Below are 19,328 nucleotides of genomic sequence, written 5' to 3'. Positions count from 1 at the left end.
TCCTTTTTTATGTAGTGAAGTATGCTTGTGAATTTATGCTTTTAACGTACCGTATGCATTGTCAATTAAATACCTGAGGCACAGCCCTGCACTACTTATATAGCAAGTTTTCTATTTACCCTGTCCTAGAAAGTATTTCCTCCTTTCTGTTACAATCATTACTAAATATATACGGTATGTATCAATTTCCATCAAACATAATTTTTTTTTAAAAAATTGGTGTCCTCTTTTGTTGTTGTTTTTTGGAGGGGGAGATGGGTAGGTTGATTCACTCCCAAACAACATCTCATCCGTGGGTGTAGCAAAGGGGAGGCAGGGAGGGGCAGCTGTCCCCCTAAATCAATAAAAATACATTGCAAACAGTATGTCTTTTTGAAAACGCAATGTTTGTCAGGAGGGGCATGTTAATGCTTTGGCAGAGCTATGCCATGAGCTGTGAGCGTGAATTTAAACACCTTTGCAGCATGATAAGGAAAAGAAGTATTAACATACCAGTGTCCGGAGCAGATAAGATACTCTGGGTGTGTAGTTTTTCTTTTTTCCTGAAACTCTTCATTTAGCACTAAAGCGGTACATGTGTCAGATGATTCTATGTTGGAATTAAGCTCTTTTTCATATATATTTATAAATTAAGAAACTGCCAAATGGAGAGCTTAGAAAAGGACCATTCCTATTCTGAAAATCCACAGCAGCCAGTGGTCGCAGCGGAGGACTATGCAGTTCCAGGTAACAAATATTATTCTGGGAAAGGGGAATCTTCTAATGGAATTCTGTTAAAATTACATTCTCTCCAGTAGACCCTATTTAACAGGGGCTACACCTATTTTTCTGGCACGTGTCTCTGATAAAACTTCCTATTTTTTACTTTTGGGGGGGAAATGTTGGGGATATGTCTTTCCCAAATTTTCTTAGGCTGCATTCCTATATTCACTTACCTGGGAGTAAGTCCCATGGAACTCAGTGGGGGCTTACTTTTGAGTAGGCATGCATAGGGATTACATGCACAAGTGCAGCAGGATCGTTCAGATTTCACAGCCCCTTCTTCACAGTCTTTAAAAACCTGAAAATATAAATACCATGGTTTTTTTAAGGCTGCATTCACAATGTTACGGTTAAAGCACGTTCAAAAGACATTTCCCCCCTCAAAGAATTCTGGGCATTGTAGTTTGTTGAGGGCTACTGGGAATTGTAACTCCATGAGGGGAAAACTAGAGTGACCGGGATTCTTTGAGTGTACACAACTGAAGTGTGATATAAGGTTACTGAACACATACTCTACCCAGAAAGCTTGTTTGTTCTGGTCAGTTCTACTCTTAATGACACATTTGTCTTCACTCAAAGTTGCATATCTGAATGGAGGACAAATTTATCTCAGCAGCACAGAACCCCAGGAAACGGGTGTTTGAAAAACTGTGGGTGCAGGGACATCAGAAGAGGCATAGCTCCATGGTGACTCTGCCTTATGGGCTATCTGCCTAATAACAACCTCCTGGTAACTTGTATGACAGCCTGGGGCTTTAAAGTTTTGCTGCTGAATGCAAGGATAGTTAATGGTGCAGCATACATTATCCAGAATTTGATCCTGGATGAACATGCTGACATGGTATGTATCATGGTGACCTAATTGGATGAGGTGTGTGTGTGTGTGTGTGAATTTGTTTCAGTTGTGTCCACCAGGTTTCACCATACAATAGGAAGTTAGATCCAAGGGACAGGAAGGTGAAGTGCAATGATCTATCATGACTGCCATCGCTTGAACCAGATACCCTATTTAGCCTTTGCCAGGTTTTGACTACATATTTCTCAAGCTGGGTGCTCAGGATAGGACAAGGGCTCCATTGACTCCCAGTACGTTTCCGAGCACAATTCAAAGTGTTGAATTCAATTTAAAGCCCTAAACCAGGGGTCTGCAACCCGCGGCTCCGGAGCCGCATGTGGCTCTTTTACACCTTTGCCGCGGCTCCGGGGCGGATACTAGCAAGGGGAGGAGGTGCATTGTGCGCCCCGACACTCCTCACTGTGGCGGGCGCTGTACTGGCTGTGATGTCGCATGGGGGCGGTGTGTGCGTTAGTCACGCACCGTCCCGACGTCACCTTCCCACCCGCTGTCAGATCGCGGCTCCGGAGATATATTTGTTTTAAATGTCGCAATGGTTTTGCGGCTCCCATATTTTTCCTTCGGAAACGGGTCCAAGTGGCTCTTTTTGTCTTAAAGGTTGCAGACCCCTGCCCTAAACGTATACCTGAAGGAGCATCTCCACTCCTGCCCAATCAGCCAGGACACTGAGATCCAGCACCAAGGGCCTTCTGTGAAAAGTGTAGCCACAGGGAGGCAGAGGGCCTTCTTAGTAGTGGCACCCACCCTGTGGAAAGCCCTCCCATCAGATGTCAAGGAGATAAGTAACTATACAACCTTTAGAAGACATCTGAAGGCAGCCCTGTATAGGGTTTTTTATTGTTTAATGTTTTATTATGTTTTTATATATACTGGAAGCTGCCCAGAGTGGCTGGGGCAAACCAGTCAGATAGGCAGTGGATTGATGGATTGATTGATTGGGCAACCCTATTTTCATCAAAGAAATGTTGGAGGGTATGCAAATGGTACAAGGAGTCACCGGAGGCTTCCTATTTTTTCCTCCAGTTCATGGATGGGGGATTGGATCTGAATGCTCAAATAAAGCTTCTGTGCACTCCTAATATCTATTCATGTGGCCAAGTGGGTGTAAGGTAAAGTACCCCTGGATGGTTAAGTCCAGTCAAAGGTGACTATGGGGGGCAGCACTCATCTCACTTTCAGGCCGAGGGAGACGGCGTTTGTCCACAGACAGCTTTCCGGGTCATGTGGCCAGCATGGCTAAGCCGCTTCTGGCACAATGGAACACAGTGACAGAAGCCAAAGTGCACGGAAATGCCATTTACCTTCCTGCCACAGCGGTACCTATTTATCTACTTGCACTGGCGTGCTTTCGAACTGCTAGGTTGGCAGAAACTGGGATAGAGCAATGGGAGCTCGCCCCTTCATGCAGATTCGAACCACCAACCTTCTGATCGGCAAGCCCAAGAGGCTCAGTGGTTTAGGCCACAGTGCCACCCGTGTGTTGGGGGTGGGGCCTGCTGCTGAAGTCCCACCCACCCCCAATGCACATTGACTGCAAACATCCATTATATGAACAGGACTTTTCTGTTCATCTTCCTAACCTGACACTCAGGCTGAAAGGGTTCTCTTGGTGGTGGCACCATCCTCTAATCTTGCAGCCATCTCATCGGATTCTATTTCCTCGTGGAGTCGTCTCTTCCTCTACTTGCTTCTTTGCTCTTGCAGAGGTTGCTGTCACACGCCATTTGAGAGACCGAGAGCTTCTCAGAAAAAGGAAAGCCGAGGCGGAAGAAAAAAACACTCACCAGTGGGTCCTGAGGTAAATTAGGAGGATGACAGTGGTGACATTGTCTGACCACTATAAATTTTATTCAACTGCCCCTTTAGTTTCTGAGATGTCACTATGCCAGGGTTTCTCAGACTTGGGTCTCCAGCTTTTTTTGGAATACAACAGGACCAGTGGTCAGGGATGATGGGAATTGTAGTCCAATAATAGCTGGAGACCCAACTTTGGGAAGCAGTGCACTAGACATTGCCTGCATGCTTTCAAGCATGTATTTGAAATTTAAGGCTAAAGGCTTGCTGGACTTAAAAACCACGCTATACCTCAGCTATGTGTAATGTTAGTCCAGTGGTCTTGTCTGTACAGGACTGCAGTTATTTGCACTATTATCCTAGACTTGTGTTTATCTTTCAGGAATTGGGTCCCTTGGGCTGTAGAGGGGAGTAGTTAAGGGGAAGTTTTGGGAGTGGGGGAATAGTTTGTAGGGGAAGGGATTAGCAACAAGGTTCAGCTGCCAACCACTCCCTCCTGCGGGCTAATAATTCCTTTTTATTATTAAATATATCTTTATTAATTTAAAATAAATACATTTATGAAAAACAGACGTACATACAATCAAACAAATAACCGAAAAATCAAACAAACCACCACACTATAAGATATAAGATTAATATAATTATCATATATAGGTAAAGGTAAAGGGACCCCTGACCATTAGGTCCAGTCGTGGCCGACTCTGGCGTTACGGTGCTCATGTGGCTTTATTGGCCTAGGGAGCCGGTGTACAGCTTCCGGGTCATGTGGCCAGCATGACTAAGCCGCTTCTGGCGAACCAGAGCAGCGCACGGAAACGCTTTTTACCTTCCCACCGGAGCGGTACCTATTTATCTACTTGCACTTTGACGTGCTTTCAAACTGCTAGGTTGGCAGGAGCAGGGACCGAGCAACGGGAGCTCACCCCGTAGCGGGGATTCGAACCGCTGATCTTCTGATCGGCAAGTCCTAGGCTCTGTGGTTTAACCCACAGCGCCACCTGCATCCCATCATCATATATACTCCTGGGCTAATGCTTCCTATTCAGCTGCAACTGAATGTATTTTGGTCCTGGGATACTCAGCGGCTGAATCCCTCACCCTAGATTAAATTCTGTCCTCCTTTCCCCCCTGTGCTCTCACGGAACCATCATCACGGAAGCCAACCTGTTGTTAAAAATGAAAGGCAGAATTTCAAAAGCAGCCCACCACTGATTCTCGTGAACATCCTTGCAAGTAGGGAGGGCCCTTCAAAGCAATCTATCAGATCCCTTTATACCAAAATGCCTTTTGTGTACTACAGGGAGCAGAAGAGGAGCAAGCCAACAGGAAGGGGAAGAGGGGCCCGGAGAGGCAGGGGCAGGGGCAGAGGCCAGCAGCAAGCTCCAGAGCCACAGGAAGAACCTCAGCCGGAAACAGTGGTGGAGGAAGAAAAGCCTGAGCTACAGGTGACTAAATTGGAGGAGGTGGCCCAGAAGAGTCTAGATCTCCCAGCGAAGTCTTCTATCCCTTTTCTGGAAGCTGGAGAACTATATACTCAGAAGGAACTGGCGGAAGGAGTCCCCCTTGCGAGTGCTGCTGAGGAGCTGTGCACTCAGCAGGAAACAGCTGGTGCAACCCCAGCCGGAAGTGCTGTTTTCTCCATGGGTAAGGATCCCGCAATCTGTAAGAATGAATGTGTGCTTCCTGATGACCTGTTTGTTGATCATTCTCCCCCGATTTGTTTGCAGAGCCGTTAGACATCACTGGTTGTTTTGATGCATATTATTTCAGATTTCTTCTTTTTTAAGGGACTTTGGACTGGTCCACACTAGAGCAAATGTGGACTCCATCCTTTGGTTTGGGTGGGACAGCCCTTTCTCAGTTTTAAATGCAGGATTTCTCTGATTCGGAAAAGCCCTGCAATTTATTAATTTTTTGGTTTTCACATACTACATCACAATACAGATGTACCAAAGCCAACACCATTTCTTCCCCATCGCCCCATACATTTACATTTATATTTCCTCAATCCATCATATTCTTCTTTTCTCCTTCCTCCCACTTCCCTCCGCCCCCACTCGATTTCCTCCACATTATACAATTTACAATAATCTTTGCATTCTACAATCTTCTCAAATCATCTATATATTCTTATTATCTTTCCTTACTAATTTTCCTTCCATCCAGTACTTCACATTTTAATCTAGGCATATTAGCGTGTCTTTTTTTGAGCAATATTTTTTCATCAAAACATTTCCACTCCTTTTTTAATTTTTGATTCAACTGATTTCTTATTATAGCAGTTAATTTTGCCAAAATTAAATATTAATTTAGTTTACAAATCCATTCCTCCTTTGTGGGTATAGTTTGTGACTTCCACCTAGCAGCAATCACTATTTTAGCAGCTGTACTTGCATATAGAATATCCCCCCCCCCCCGTGGTATCTCTTCATCTATCAATCCAAGCAGCTATGTCTCTGGTTTCTTTGTTATTGATATTTTCAATAACAATATTTAGTTCTTCATGTACTACTATCCAAAATTTCTTAATTTCCTCACACCTCCACCACATGTGTATTGTTGTTCCTATTTCTCCACCACATCTCCAACAGAGGTTGGAGGAAAAGCCCTGCATTTAAAGGGATAGTGATGTGGGGCAACACTGGGATGGGCTGGAGTCGTGTGTACACCCCTACATGAATGAGAAGACACAGTGATGTGAATCCACATTTTGCTCCAGTTTGGACAAAGCACTCTCCCCACCTGCAATACCAGAAATTGGTATTCAGAGACGTGCTGCCTCCAACAGTGGAGGCATTTTGTTACCTCTGCTTACCCCAGTAACTATCTCAGGGCTCACTAGTTGGATCAAATAAGGATTCAGTCGTTGCTCCAGCTTTACTGCTGGAACTGAATCGGCCCTAACACATAGCACAAAGTTACAGATAGGTAGCCGTGTTGGTCTGCCATAGTCAAAATAAAAAAATTCCTTCCAGTAGCACCTTAAAGACCAACTAAGTTAGTTCTTGGTATGAGCTTAAAGACCAACTAAGTTAGTTCTTGGTATGAGCTTTCGTGTGCATGCACGAGTGTATCTGAAGAATCAGAGTGTATCTGAAGAAGTGTGCATGCACACGAAAGCTCATACCAAGAACTAACTTAGTTGGTCTTTAAGGTGCTACTGGAAGGAATTTTTTTATTTTGACATAGCACAAATCCATTGCTTTGCCCCAACCTCCTGGATCATAAAGCTGCAGGAACACTGAATAAATATAACTATTCGCTGCTTTGTTTTAGAAACTGCCTGGGTTGTCCCAACAGAGGCAATCTAAAGCTAAGCAGTTATCTGAAACGACAACGTGATTTAATTATTGGAAGCCCCCTGGCCTCTGAATTGCTTTTTGTTATACAAAGGGAGAATACAAATAGTTTTTGTTCTAATTATTCTCCATATTCTTCCCCTTCATACCTGCTAATATGAATTGTTGATGTTGTTACAGGTAATGAAAAATAATGAAGAAACCTTAATAACTTACAGGGAGAGTGTAAAATTTAGCTAGATTGGGGCCATAGGGATGAATGCAACATAGTGCTCAGGGGAGCGTTCTTGCAGCGCAAGCATTTTAGCTCGTCAGGAAGAACAATCTCCATGCTACTGTTTTGGGGGTTCCCCTGATTCCTGCCCCCTCAAGCAATGGGGAGGGCTTGCTGGGGGTGGGGGAGAGAAAGGGCAAAATACCCTGTTGTGCCAGCAGAAGCTCTTGTATTGGCTTCCGCTAACGGGGATCATTTGTAGAATCTGGCCCATATGTTTGATCAAGACAAATTGTTATGCTAGCCATTGGCCTTTTGTTTTGCCGTAACTAGTATTTACTGTGAGTACTAGATATTATTGTGTTGCAGTTGCATAGCGTGGGTTGCCAGTGCCCGGGGCTGCACAGAGGGGGTGGGTGGAAAGGAAATGGACGAAGTATGCATGCACATTCAACTACCTAGTGGCTTCCATGTCACCCAGGAGGTTGCAGCCACAGAGATAAGAAGAGTCGTTCCATCGTCTGGAGAGGTCACTTCCTTGTTTGCATGGAGAAGCCATTTTCAATAGCGCCCAGAAGTACGCAGTTGTACTGAAGCAGCACCAAGTGTTGAATTTTTGCGCCCTCTAACAATTTTGCACCCGGGGCAACTGTTCCTGTGGCCCCAACCCCCACCCTACACCATTGTTGTGTTGATTATTGCTGGGATTGCCTCAACCAAACAGAAACCTTTATAACTTACTAAGGTTTTCTTCCTTTTCAGAACCAGAGGAGACACCAAGATCAGAAGAACCAGAAGAAATTCCTCAGTCCGTGGAAAATGATCATTTGGAACAAAAGTTCTATGGCTTGCTTTAATTGGCAGTAATTTTTCCACTGTTCAACTTGAAACACTGTTAGAATACATGATACCTGCTATTCTTGTGTGAGCAATAAAAGCCGGCGGCCTTTGCTGCTGTCACCTTTCTGCAATTTCCTTGGAAGTCATAATCCCTGAAACCCTCAATAGTTCTGTTACATGCTTCCAATTTCCCCATGAGATTAGAAGTTCTGGAGCCAGCACGACCCGAGTTTGGCTTCCTCAGTCAGGACAACAGACACTTAACTGCATTTTTAGTATTTGGATTACTTACAAACAGTGGCGTAGCATGGGGGGTGCAGGGGGGGCCGGCCGCACCGGGCGCAACATCTGGGGGTTAGGGTTAGGGGGTGCAAATCCACGGGTTAGGGGGCGCAAATCCACAGGTTAGGGGGCGCAAATCCACGGGTTATGGGGTGCAAATTACTTGCCTTGCCCCGGGTGCTGACAACCCACGCTACGCCACTGCTTACAAATATTAGAGTTCACATCAGACACCTTGCACCACATCTTCAGAAAGAGCCTTCCTGAACCTATAAGGTCCCAAGCTCACAACAGCACTCCCTCTCATCCTCTATTTCCGTTGAGTTTATTTTCAGGCTGGAGTTTATTTGCTTTTCCTGCATTTAATCCGGATTTCCTCATAATGCAGAAAATCTGATAATAAAAAACAACACATTATGCATCTAGCATGGAAGCTTATTAGCACAATCTGCCCCGCTGGCTGGTTTTGTCATGTGGGTACTACCACATCCCTATTTCTATTGGCTCCTTACCTGAGCACAACATCGCCATTTTGTTTGCAGTAGGGAAGGAAAGAAGCCTATTTCCACTTATGGCCACATGCCCCATTCAGAGGAGCCAGATCTCAGTATATAAACTGTGTTGGCGTGCTTTTAAAATAGTTAAATATAGAAGTTTTGTTCAGGACCTGTTCATCACTCTTTCACTTTTCACAATACTTCAGTTTATATATATAAGGTAAAGGGCCCCTGGACAGTTACGTCCTGTCAAAGGCAACTATGGGGTGCGACGCTCATCTCATTTTCAGGCCGAGGAAGCCAGCATTTGTCCACAGACAGCTTTCTGGGTCATGTGGCCAGCATGACTAAACCACGTCTGGAACACCAGAATGGAAGCCAGAGCACACAGAAACGATGTTTACCTTTCCGCCACAGTGGTACCTATTTATCTACTTGCACTGGTATGCTTTTGAACTGCTAGGTTGGCAGAAACTGGGAAAGAGCAATGGGAGCTCACCCTATCATGCAGATAGGGTGAGCAGCTGAACTTGTCAGTGGGAAACTATATGAATGGAGGAGGTGAAGAGAAAGGGTCCTTCAAATGGTCTGGTGGCAAGACTCCCCCAGGTCAAATCAGGTAAATGAAAAGCGATAAGGAAAAGGGAGTTGGAAAGAGACTTTATCTTTGCATGCCCCTTGTTCAATCCCTAATAGTGGAAAGTGCCCAGCGCTGCCCAGGTATTTTTTAGAAACCAAAACATATTGTGATTTTAAAACATTGTGCAATTTGGACCTGTCAACATCAAAAATCAGGTGAAGTCAATCCAAAGTCATGTTTCGATCCACCACCTTGATTCAAAATGATAAGTGACATCCAAACAGTGACTAAGACCCTGACCCCACTTCAGGAACCCTTGTGCTAGGGGTGGTGACGATATCCCTGTTGGAATGTTCAAGGAGGCAGGAGAGGATATCTTGTTTAATACTCCCTTCCTAACTTGCGCTAGCAAGTTCTATAACTTAGCAGAGTTTTACATTCCCCTTCTAAATGCACAGCAGGTAGCTCTTGCAGGCTTGTTTAAGCCTCCCTATCAGATTCCTGGTAATTCCTCTTATATCCCCCTTAAAAGAATAAACATGCCACAGTCTTGTTTAAAGTATATAAAAGAAAATTACTCACACATTCAGTTCACAGATGGATCCCTGAAGGCAGACATAGTTACAAAGTATATACATGTGAGTCTATCCCATATGGAGATAGTCCCTTTGTTTGCTGAAAGCCAACAGAGCATCTCTAGCTAAAAAGCTGCTGGTCCTATGATGGAGGAAGCCGAAGAGAAAAGAGAGGGAGGGTGCTGTATGCCTAGTGCTTTTGTACCTGCACAGGTACTGTAAGGTCACGCCCACCTCTAGTCACTGTCACGGTCCAGTTCACAGGCGCTCAAAGTCCCGGCTGGGGACGTTGGGACTGGGGGCAAGATGGCGGGGTGGGAGCAGGAATGGGAGTCCAGAAGCCAGGAGTCGGAAAGCCAAGAGTCCGAGGGTCAGAGAGCCGGGAGTCAAGAAGCCAAGGGTCCGACGATCAAGGAGCAAGAAGTCACAAAGTCGGGTCTGGGGATCAAGAAGCAAGGAGTCATGAAGTCAGGGGTCCGAGGAGCAAGGAGTCAAACACAGAAAGGGAGGGAACATGTTGCTGTGGCAAAGAGCTGAAGGGAAAATGCTGACCTTATATCCCTTCCCGGCTCTTGCCACCAGGTGCTGTGAGTTACCAATTGGCCTCACCTGTCTGGCCGTGCCTTGCCTCTTTAGAACAAACTTAGGAAGGCCCCAGTCTTGCAGGGTCCTATTGGTCACAGGGTCTGGCTCCTGCATGCACACCTGACAGTCACATGCAAAGAAAGTATGCCCCAGCCAGGAGGAAACAGGAAGTTTTCGACTGGCTGGACCAAACATCCCCTTGCATGTCCACTCTAGGAAAACAAGGAATGTTGTACTTGACTGCTACTTAAGTATCACATCCCACAAACCCATGGCGAAGCTTGGGTGTGGTCACATCAAAGTCACATTTCAGTCTGCCATTTTGATTAAAAATGGCACCTGCCACCCAAACATCAACATAGATCCCCAACCCCACCTCAGGAACCTCTTTGCGGAGTTTGGTGGTGCTGTCACAAGAGGCAGATGAAACTATGTCGAAAAACGGGCAAAGTCATGCCAAAGATCTGCCATTTTGATTCAAAATGGGGGGGGGTGAAGAGCAAACACAATGAACACCATCACCTCCACCTCGGGAACCCTCATGCCAAATTTGGCGATACGTAGAGAGTTGTCTAAACTTACAGAAAACAAACGAGCAGAAAGACAAAACCACTTTCAAAAATATACAGTAGATTCCAATTTCCTTGTTTGTGAGTGTGCATAGTCCCATTTTCCACTATGAAACCTGTGCCAGAATGTAAGTGGGGACTCCTGTGAATAAATTGAAAATGAAAATAGTCTGCTGCACAGAAACTAGATGTCAGGGAGACTGAAGCTAGCCTAATCTTCTATTTGCTACTGTTTTGTATGCAGGATTTTTCATTTTTCATTTGTATTTGTGTGGAGGAGCATTCCACCCTGTGGGCTCCCACCAGCAGCCCAAAGTGGTATATTATAACCCAAGGATAGGTTACCACCTTAATGAGAAATAAATGTGTGTCTGCATATAGGTAGACAACACCCTTTGCTTGTACCATCTACTTTCCAGTTAAAGAAAGATATAAAGGGGAAGACAAAAAACAGAAAAATATACATTACTTCCTCATTCAACTCTCTGCTGCACACAACCACCCTATTTGCCTTTCTGAGCTGAAGGGCAGTATGGGAAAGAAGAATGCCATCTAGTGTTTTCGTCTCATTTACGTAAATGCACAATGGGACAAAACTGAGTGAGGTCTGGAACCCATGACACAGTGTATTGAACTGTACTGGCTCGGACTGTGACCAGTTCCAGATTCTTTAGAACAGTGGTATTCAAACCTTGTTCCAGGAAATGTTGAGGTTCATCAGGAGATCAGTTATGGCACACAAAGTTCCCAGAAAGAGCCCCTTGCCTGATACTACTGATCTTCAGTTGCAGTGTTCATTGTGTCATGGGCTTTCCCCTGTTCTTGTGACACAAGAATCTGGTCCATCAGGACTGGACCGTGTGTTGTGGCTGTGGGTGGTCCTGTGCTCTAAACTACTGAGCTTCTTGGGTTTGCCAATCAGAAGGTTGGCGATTCGAATCCGTATGACGGAATGAGCTCCCGTTGCTCTGTCCTAGCTCCTGCCAACCTAGCAGTTCGAAAGTACACCAGCGCAAGTAGATAATTAGGTACCGCTGCAGCGGGAAGGTAAACGGCGTTTTTGTGCACTCTGGCACTTGCCATGGTCCTCTATGCACCAGTAGCAGTTTCGTCCTGCTGGCCACATGACCCAGAAAGCTGTCTGTGGACAAGCACCGGCTCCCTCGGCCTGAAAGCGAGATGAGCGCCGCCAGTGGCGTAGCGTGGGTTGTCAGCACCCGGGGCAAGGCAAGTAATTTGCACCCCCTAACCCATGAATTTGCGCCCCCTAACCCGTGGATTTGCGCCCCCTAACCCTAACCCCCAGATGTTGCGCCAGGTGCGGCCGACCCCCCCCCTGCACCCCCCACGCTACGCCACTGCTCCCATCCTCTCATAGCTGGAGGTGCCAGCGACTCAACCTGGGGGCCTTTTGCAAGGAAAGCAGCGCTCTCCCATGCAGCCACAAACTGTAGGAGACCGGCTCTATTGAGAAGCAAGGCGGCCTCGGCTGAGGAACGTGGCTGGTCTCTGCAGGGGAAGGAAAGGAAGAGACCGCGGGGTCTTTTTCTTCCAGGCATCCGTCCAAGAAGGAGCGCCTGCCTCTGGTTTAAACCTCGCTCACCAGAAGAGTTGCAGATCCAGCCGGGGCCGCGCACGCTTTCCTGAGTGGGAAAGCAAATGCGGGGGAAAGTCTCCTGAGAGGCGCCCTCCCTGCTCTCAGAATGGCGGGATGTCTAAGGGACAAGAGACCCGGCGGCTTCGCCCCCCAACCCCCGCGAAGATGCGGCTTGGGGGGCGCGCGCGCATTTCCACCTGATTCTCTCCCTCGCCCCCTCCCCGGAGCGTTGCAGTGAGAAAGGGAGAGTCTCCCGCTCGGCTGCCGCTGTTTCTCTCCACGTGTCCGCCGCCAGAGGCAGCAGCGTCGGCAGCGGGCGGCCGTGCCTGTGCGAGCAAGTCTGGCGGTGGAATGGTGGCGAGGTGCTGCGGCTGCCGCCGGGCCCTGGCGGTGGTGCCTCCCGGCGCGCTCTGCCTGGGCGCGGCGCTCAGCGGGCTCTTCAGCTTCGGCTTCTTGGCCGCGGCCCTGGTGCTACAGCCTGCGCCCGAGGCTCTTCGGAGACTCCGGAGGCGGCGAGCGCGCCCCCTCAGATGTTGCGCCTGGTGCGGCCGGCCCCCCCTGCACCCCCCACGCTACGCCACTGAGCGCCGCAACCCCATAGTCACCTTTGACTGGACTTAACCATCCAGGGGTCCTTTACCTTTACCATTTACCTGTGGCTTTGGATATAACAGGGGTGGTGGTGGGTACCCTGTGGCCAGATTATGAAGTAACACAAGGCCATTACTTTGCTTGCTTTGTGACTATGAGCAGAAGGAGGTGCAAGCAGCTATAAATCTGGAGGGAAGAGAAGCCTTCTTGGGCTTTTTACCGAAACAGGGTGGAATGAGCACCATCTGCTGTTTTTCCAGAGGTACAAATACAATTTTATATATTTCCGTATATTTGAATGACATTTTAGTTGATTAATCATATGCCTTTCGTGGGTCAATTCATCTTAGATAAATATGTATTTTGCCAAAATCTCAGCATGTGTGTTTGTGTGATACAGTCAAAGTTTACAATTTACGGTAATAAAGTAGAAACTGCTACTCACTTTTCGAAGGCCATATTTAATAATTTTGTTTTCCTTTGCTATTACAGTAATACACTTGGAATAAAAATTAAAAAGACACAAGCATGCCTTTAACACACAGTTCCACCCATTCAAATTGGCCAGCTTGCCTCTCGAGGAAATCTTTCAGGAAGCAGACGGGGTCCTCAGCAGCCCACCCCCATGAATATCTTCATTACACCATCTGAGCACACATCCTCCAGATAGTCTTTACTGCTTGGTGATGCCAACTATATTACAGGAGGGAAGGGGATAAAATTGCTCAGCTCCCCAAAGATCTAGTCATCACCAACCGTTTTGGACCTGGGCTCCATCTTTAACCTGCAGGGTGGCGCTGTGGGTTAAACCACAGAGCCTAGGACTTGCTGATCAGAAGGTCGGCGGTTCGAATCCCTGCAGCGGAGTGAGCTCCCATTGCTCGGTCCCTGCTCCTGCCAACCTAGCAGTTCGAAAGCATGTCAAAGCGCAAGTAGATAAATAGGTACCACTCCGGTGGGAAGGTAAACGGCATTTCCCTGCGCTGCTCTGGTTCGCCAGAAGCGGCTTAGTCATGCTGGCCACATGACCCGGAAGCTGTACGCTGGCTCCCTCGGCCAATAAAGCCAGATGAGCACTGCAGCCCCAGAGTCGGTCACGACTGGACTGAATGGTCAGGGGTCCCTTTACCTTATGGAACTTTACTCTTTTTAACTCATTATGCTCATCTTTCCTTGCTCACGGCTCCCCCGTTCTCTTTCATTCCTCTTTTTCCTTCTTGTTGGGTGGAGAATCTCAGGCCTGGGAACTGGATGCAATCCTCCAAGGATTTTTTGCTGGCCCTTGAGAGTCTCCTCAGGCCACACAATCCCACACGGCCCTAATTGGCACCCTCCTTTTAATGTTTTTTTTTTGGGGGGGGGCGTTGCCTAGATAGAATGTCCTTCTGCTCTGATAATGCTTCTTGCTTACCTGAACAGATGATGGAGGTGGTGTGTAGAAAGACCAGTTTCTACTCATGGGCCGTGAGGCTGCTGAATGGAAGACAGCAACATTGCAGCTGATCTTCGGGGTTGGTGGTCGTACGACAGCACACAGAGTGTAACAAGGACTGAGAGATTGTGGGGGCGAGGGGGGGGCTTGTTTAATCTCACTGTAGACAAGTGGTACAGTGACAATAAAGTATTTCTATTTTCTATTCTATTTCTATATAACTAGCCTACTGTACAAAGGTAAGAGTCATGGGCGTAGCCAAGGGGGGGCAGGGGGCAGCTGTCTGCCCTAAATCAACACAAATCAATACAAATCTGAGGTTCTGCCCCTCCCTAACAAAAGCCTCCCCCCCCCGAAAAATCCTGGCTATGACCATTGTAAGATATATCTTCTTTTGTCTATGGCTCCTGCCATGTGGCCTCTGGAATATTCCCCAGAAAGGAGTGTGGCTCTCTAGCTGAGAAAGATTCCCTTCCCTTCCCTTGCCTGGTTGAAGATAAGCAATGGAGAGAAGGTAGATCTGCCAGATCTAGTGAGACTTGCTCAACACTGGAGTAAAATGTGGATCCCACATTTAAAGTGGGAAAGGTCCCGGGCAACACTGGGCTGGGACTGACGTTTTGTTCCCATATCCGCAAGCCCCTGATAACTTGCAGAAGATGAGTAAGGATTTCTGACTCCCAATGGTTTAACAATAGCAATAAGAATACAACTCCCATTTTCCCGAAGTTATGCTTTCGAAATAAAGAATGCAGTGTGTGAGAGTGGGGCAGGAGTAACCAAGAAGAGATTTTTTTTTTTCCTGGAAGGACTGTGAGCTCAGTTCCATTCTGCAACTCAAAACAATTTCCTGCACTCAGAATTCATTCTAAATGTATGTCTCTTGCACCAGGCTTTATAGTTGCTCAGGGGTTCTAGTAAAAAGCAAAAGGGGGTCCTGGAAACCTGAAGTCTGCCCACCCTAGAGAATGGAGTGGTTTGTAGAAGTTGGCCAACCCTGTCTGTTGCCTGTAAACAGATAAAAGGCCCTCCCAGTGCTCCTCTTGCTGCGTCCAGAAGTTGGCAACCTCTTGAGAGTCCTTGCTACAAGGACTAAATGTGCTTCTGTTGCAAGCAGCCTACACAATGGTGTCTTGGAAAAGCAAGAAAAGGAGGGGAAGAATTGTGAAGCACCCAGTCACAAAACATTTTGGATTTGTGGAAATGATCTGTCACTTTTGTGCATACAACCCAGAACGTGATGCCAGCAAGTTCTGCCACTGACTTCAGTAGAATGTAGACGGCACTCTAGAATCATAGAATCATAGAGTTGGAATAGACCACAAGGGCCATCGAGTCCAACCCCCTGCCAAGCAGGAAACACCATCAGAGCACTCCTGACATATGGTTGTCAAGCCTCTGCTTAAAGACCTCCAAAGGAGGAGACTCCACCAAACTCCTTGGCAGCAAATTCCACTGTCAAACAGCTCTTACTGTCAGGAAGTTCTTCCTAATGTTAAGGTGGAATGTTCTTTCTTGTAGTTTGGATCCATTGCTCCATGTCCGCTTTTCTGGAGCAGCAGAAAACAACCTTTCTCCCTCCTCTATATGACATCCTTTTATATATTTGAACATGGCTATCATATCACCCCTTAACCTCCTCTTCTCCAGGCTAAACATGCCCAGCTCCCTTAGCCATTCCTCATAAGGCATCGTTTCCAGGCCTTTGACCATTTTGGTTGCCTTCCTCTGGACACGTTCCAGTTTGTCAGTGTCCTTCTTGAACTGTGGTGCCCAGAACTGGGCACAGTACTCCAGGTGAGGTCTGACCAGAGCAGAATACAGTGGCACTATTACTTCCCTTGATCTAGATGCTATACTCCTATTGATGCAGCCCAGAATTGCATTGGCTTTTTTAGCTGCCGCGTCACACTGTTGGCTCATGTCAAGTTTGTGGTCAACCAAGACTCCTAGATCCTTTTCACATGTACTGCTCTCAAGCCAGGTGTCCCCCATCTTGTGTTTGTGCCTCTCATTGTTCAAGCCTGGTTCAAAGATTACCTAGAATTCTTATAAATCATTTTGGAAGAGAACTAGAAAAATAATTTGCTGCACTGTAAATGGTTGGATCTCCAGTGATTCAAGGGACTCAGAATTATACAGCTACAAATAAAACATTTTAAATGTGTTGTGAAGTGCAATATACAAATGTGACACTAGATGGTGACAGTTAGCTATGCAAAATCCAATGTATTTTTCAAAACGTTTTTTTAAAAAAGCATTTTTACAGAGTTTTTATATGTTTGTAGATTCCACTGACGAGCTTTCCTTTTTTGAAAATAAAACAAAAAGCTTGATTATGTGCTTTATGGTTAGGGACAGAACATGTAGAGTGGTTTTGCTTGTTTTTTGACAGAAAGCTCAAAAACTTAAGAGGACTTGAAGGGAAGGTTCCACTATTCGGGGCTGGAGTTTATTCAGTTAGAATATCCAATTCTTCCCCCTTTGTTCTGCAGCTCTTTTGTATGCACCCCCCCTTCCTTAGGTCCATGACAAAAAAAAGGAGCAAAACAAAAATTCCAAACATTCATTAAATGAAACCCAAACATATCACATAGCAAAGAGCATGTAAAAATTGTAAGAATATGCAAAATTGCCCAATGCGTGTTCTTTATTCATATCAAAGAATCTGCTGGCATTTTGGCACAAACGTTTTCAGAATTTTGGTACACCGTAGAAATCTGGAACTGCAACCCATTCTTCACTATACACATGGACAAAAAAATAATCAGTGGTATATACAGTGGCGTAGCGTGGGGGTGCAGGGGGGCCCGGCCACACCGGGCGCAACATCTGGTGGTTAGGGTTAGGGGGCACAAATCCACAGGTTAGGGGGCGCAAATCCACGGGTTAGGGGGCGCAAATTACTTGCCTTGCCCCGGGTGCTGACAACCCACGCTACGCCACTGGGTATATAATAACATAAAAAAAATTCCCCATTGAAACACTAGAACCCAATGAATCTGATTGGCAAGTAGGATCAAGCCAGACCAAAGAAAGCACTTCTTCACACAGCACAATAATTAACTTATGGTGGGCCCTCACGTTCCATAAGAGCTGGCAGTGGTCAGTAGCTTGGATAACTTTAGAAAAGGATTGTTGAGGAAACACATACCCTGAGGACTAGCTTGCAAATAGTTATTTGCCACCATAATTGAAGTAGTCATGTTGGCTGGTCGTATACCTCTGAACAGCAGGTGCCAGGAACGAAGGAAGGCCATCACTCTTATCGTGCCCTGCTTGCCAAAACCCAGAGGTTTTGAACTCATCACTGTTTTAAGAATGGTTCTTGGTCTGATATGGAAACATGTGTAAGCTAAGAAGCTGCCTTATCAGAGAAGAGATCCATCTAGCTCAGAATTGTCTACATTGGCTATGGCTCTCCAGGGCGTCTTTCTCATACTGGAGATTGAACTTGGAACATTTTACATGCAAGGTAGATGCTCTCCTACAAGGCCCTTTCATATTCTGTAAGTACAGTAATTTTTGCTCTATAAGACTCACTTTTTCCCTCCTAAAAGGAGGGGAAATGTGTGTGCGTCTTACCTGCACAGGTATCCCAGAAGCCAGAGCAGCAAGAGGGATTGCTGGTTTCACTGCGCAGCGATCCCTCTTGCTGTTCTGGCTTCTGAGATTCAGAATGGTTTTTTTCTTGTTTTCCTCCTCCAAAAACAGTCTTGTGGTCTGGTGCGTCTTATAGGGTGAAAAATACGGTATATTCTACAGTATAACAACAAACACAAGTGGCTCTTTCTATATAGAAACACAGGCAGCTGCAGTTAAGACAATCGGTCCACCTGCCTTAGTACTGTTTACGCAGAATGGGAGCCCCACTCCAGGGCTTCAGAGAGGTGTCTCCAGCCCTGCTTGGGAATAGCAAGGCTCAAACCTGGGACCATGTTTATGCAAAACCTCTGCTCTACCACTGAATTATGGTCCTTCCACTGATCCAGCAAGGCAGTTCCTTTGCCCTTAAGGAGAAATACTCCCAAGGAATGCTTGCAGATCATACGCTCTTTGCATGCGAATCACGGTCCAGAATTCACAGGATTCTACCGCTTTAAGCTGCAGGTGTGCGTGTGGATTTTAAGTTTCAGTGTTCCCTGTGTAAAGAACTCTCTATGTGTAGAAAAATAAGTTAGTTGAAACTCTTGTCTTTAACATACAACTCTCTCTCTCTCTCTCTCTCTCTCTCACACACACACACACACACACACACATACATGAGAGCACTCATATATTTCTGTACCCAATATATGAAATGGTACAGTGCATGGAACCCTGTTAGTATTATTGACCTGCATGTCTGGCTCTGTCCTTGTCTGGTATCTGAAAAGTGCTCAGCCCACTAAATCCATGACCACACCAGTTCTAATAATAATGTTAGCACACGTTTGAGCTAGGATTGTCAGATAATTTACCTCTAGAACTCGACTTTACCTTTAGCATTAACGATGCAGTGGCCGATTGGGGAGTTCCTGCACTGCCCATCCCACTCCTTCAATGATTTTTAGACTCATCTCTTCCCCAAATGAAGAAACAGGTGAGAGAGTGGCGACTGGATACCCTCCCACTGCATTTTCAATATTAAAGGTAAAGCCTAGTTCTCCAGGTTGCAAACAGGTTGCGGACTGCAGGGTGCCTTTTCCAATAAACCCTTTGGTTTTTGTATTACAAAGAGAGAGGTTATTAAAACACGAGTACACTGGACTTGGACTAAGCATTTCTAGAAAGTAACAACCCAAGTTGGAAGGAGAGAAAAACTACCATAAGTATGTTGGATATGGGGAAAGAGCAGTGGCGTAGCGTGGGT

The 19,328-nt window shown here is 46.2% G+C and overlaps 1 protein-coding gene and 1 long non-coding RNA gene across 2 annotated transcripts in view; both read left to right on the top strand.

The window, feature by feature from the left end:
- Positions 1-529: 529 nt before the first annotated feature.
- On the top strand, positions 530-7,899 carry HEMGN (hemogen). Its single transcript, XM_083482033.1, has 4 exons — positions 530-726; positions 3,323-3,416; positions 4,716-5,059; positions 7,691-7,899. The coding sequence occupies exons 1-4, from the start codon at positions 645-647 to the stop codon at positions 7,783-7,785; spliced, it is 615 nt and encodes a 204-aa protein (XP_083338159.1). The 5' UTR covers positions 530-644; the 3' UTR covers positions 7,786-7,899.
- A 10,182-nt stretch (positions 7,900-18,081) lies between these two features.
- LOC310696528 overlaps positions 18,082-19,328 on the top strand; it is a 131,152-nt gene continuing 129,905 nt past the window's right edge. The window contains exon 1 of the long non-coding RNA XR_014520614.1: positions 18,082-18,240. This is a non-coding gene — a long non-coding RNA (uncharacterized lncRNA). The remainder of the gene's footprint in view (positions 18,241-19,328) is intronic.

This window comes from Podarcis liolepis, assembly GCF_965112155.1.
Source record: "Podarcis liolepis genome assembly, chromosome: 17".
NCBI classification, from domain to species: Eukaryota; Metazoa; Chordata; class Lepidosauria; order Squamata; family Lacertidae; genus Podarcis; species Podarcis liolepis.
This window is presented reverse-complemented; position numbering and strand designations above follow the sequence as displayed.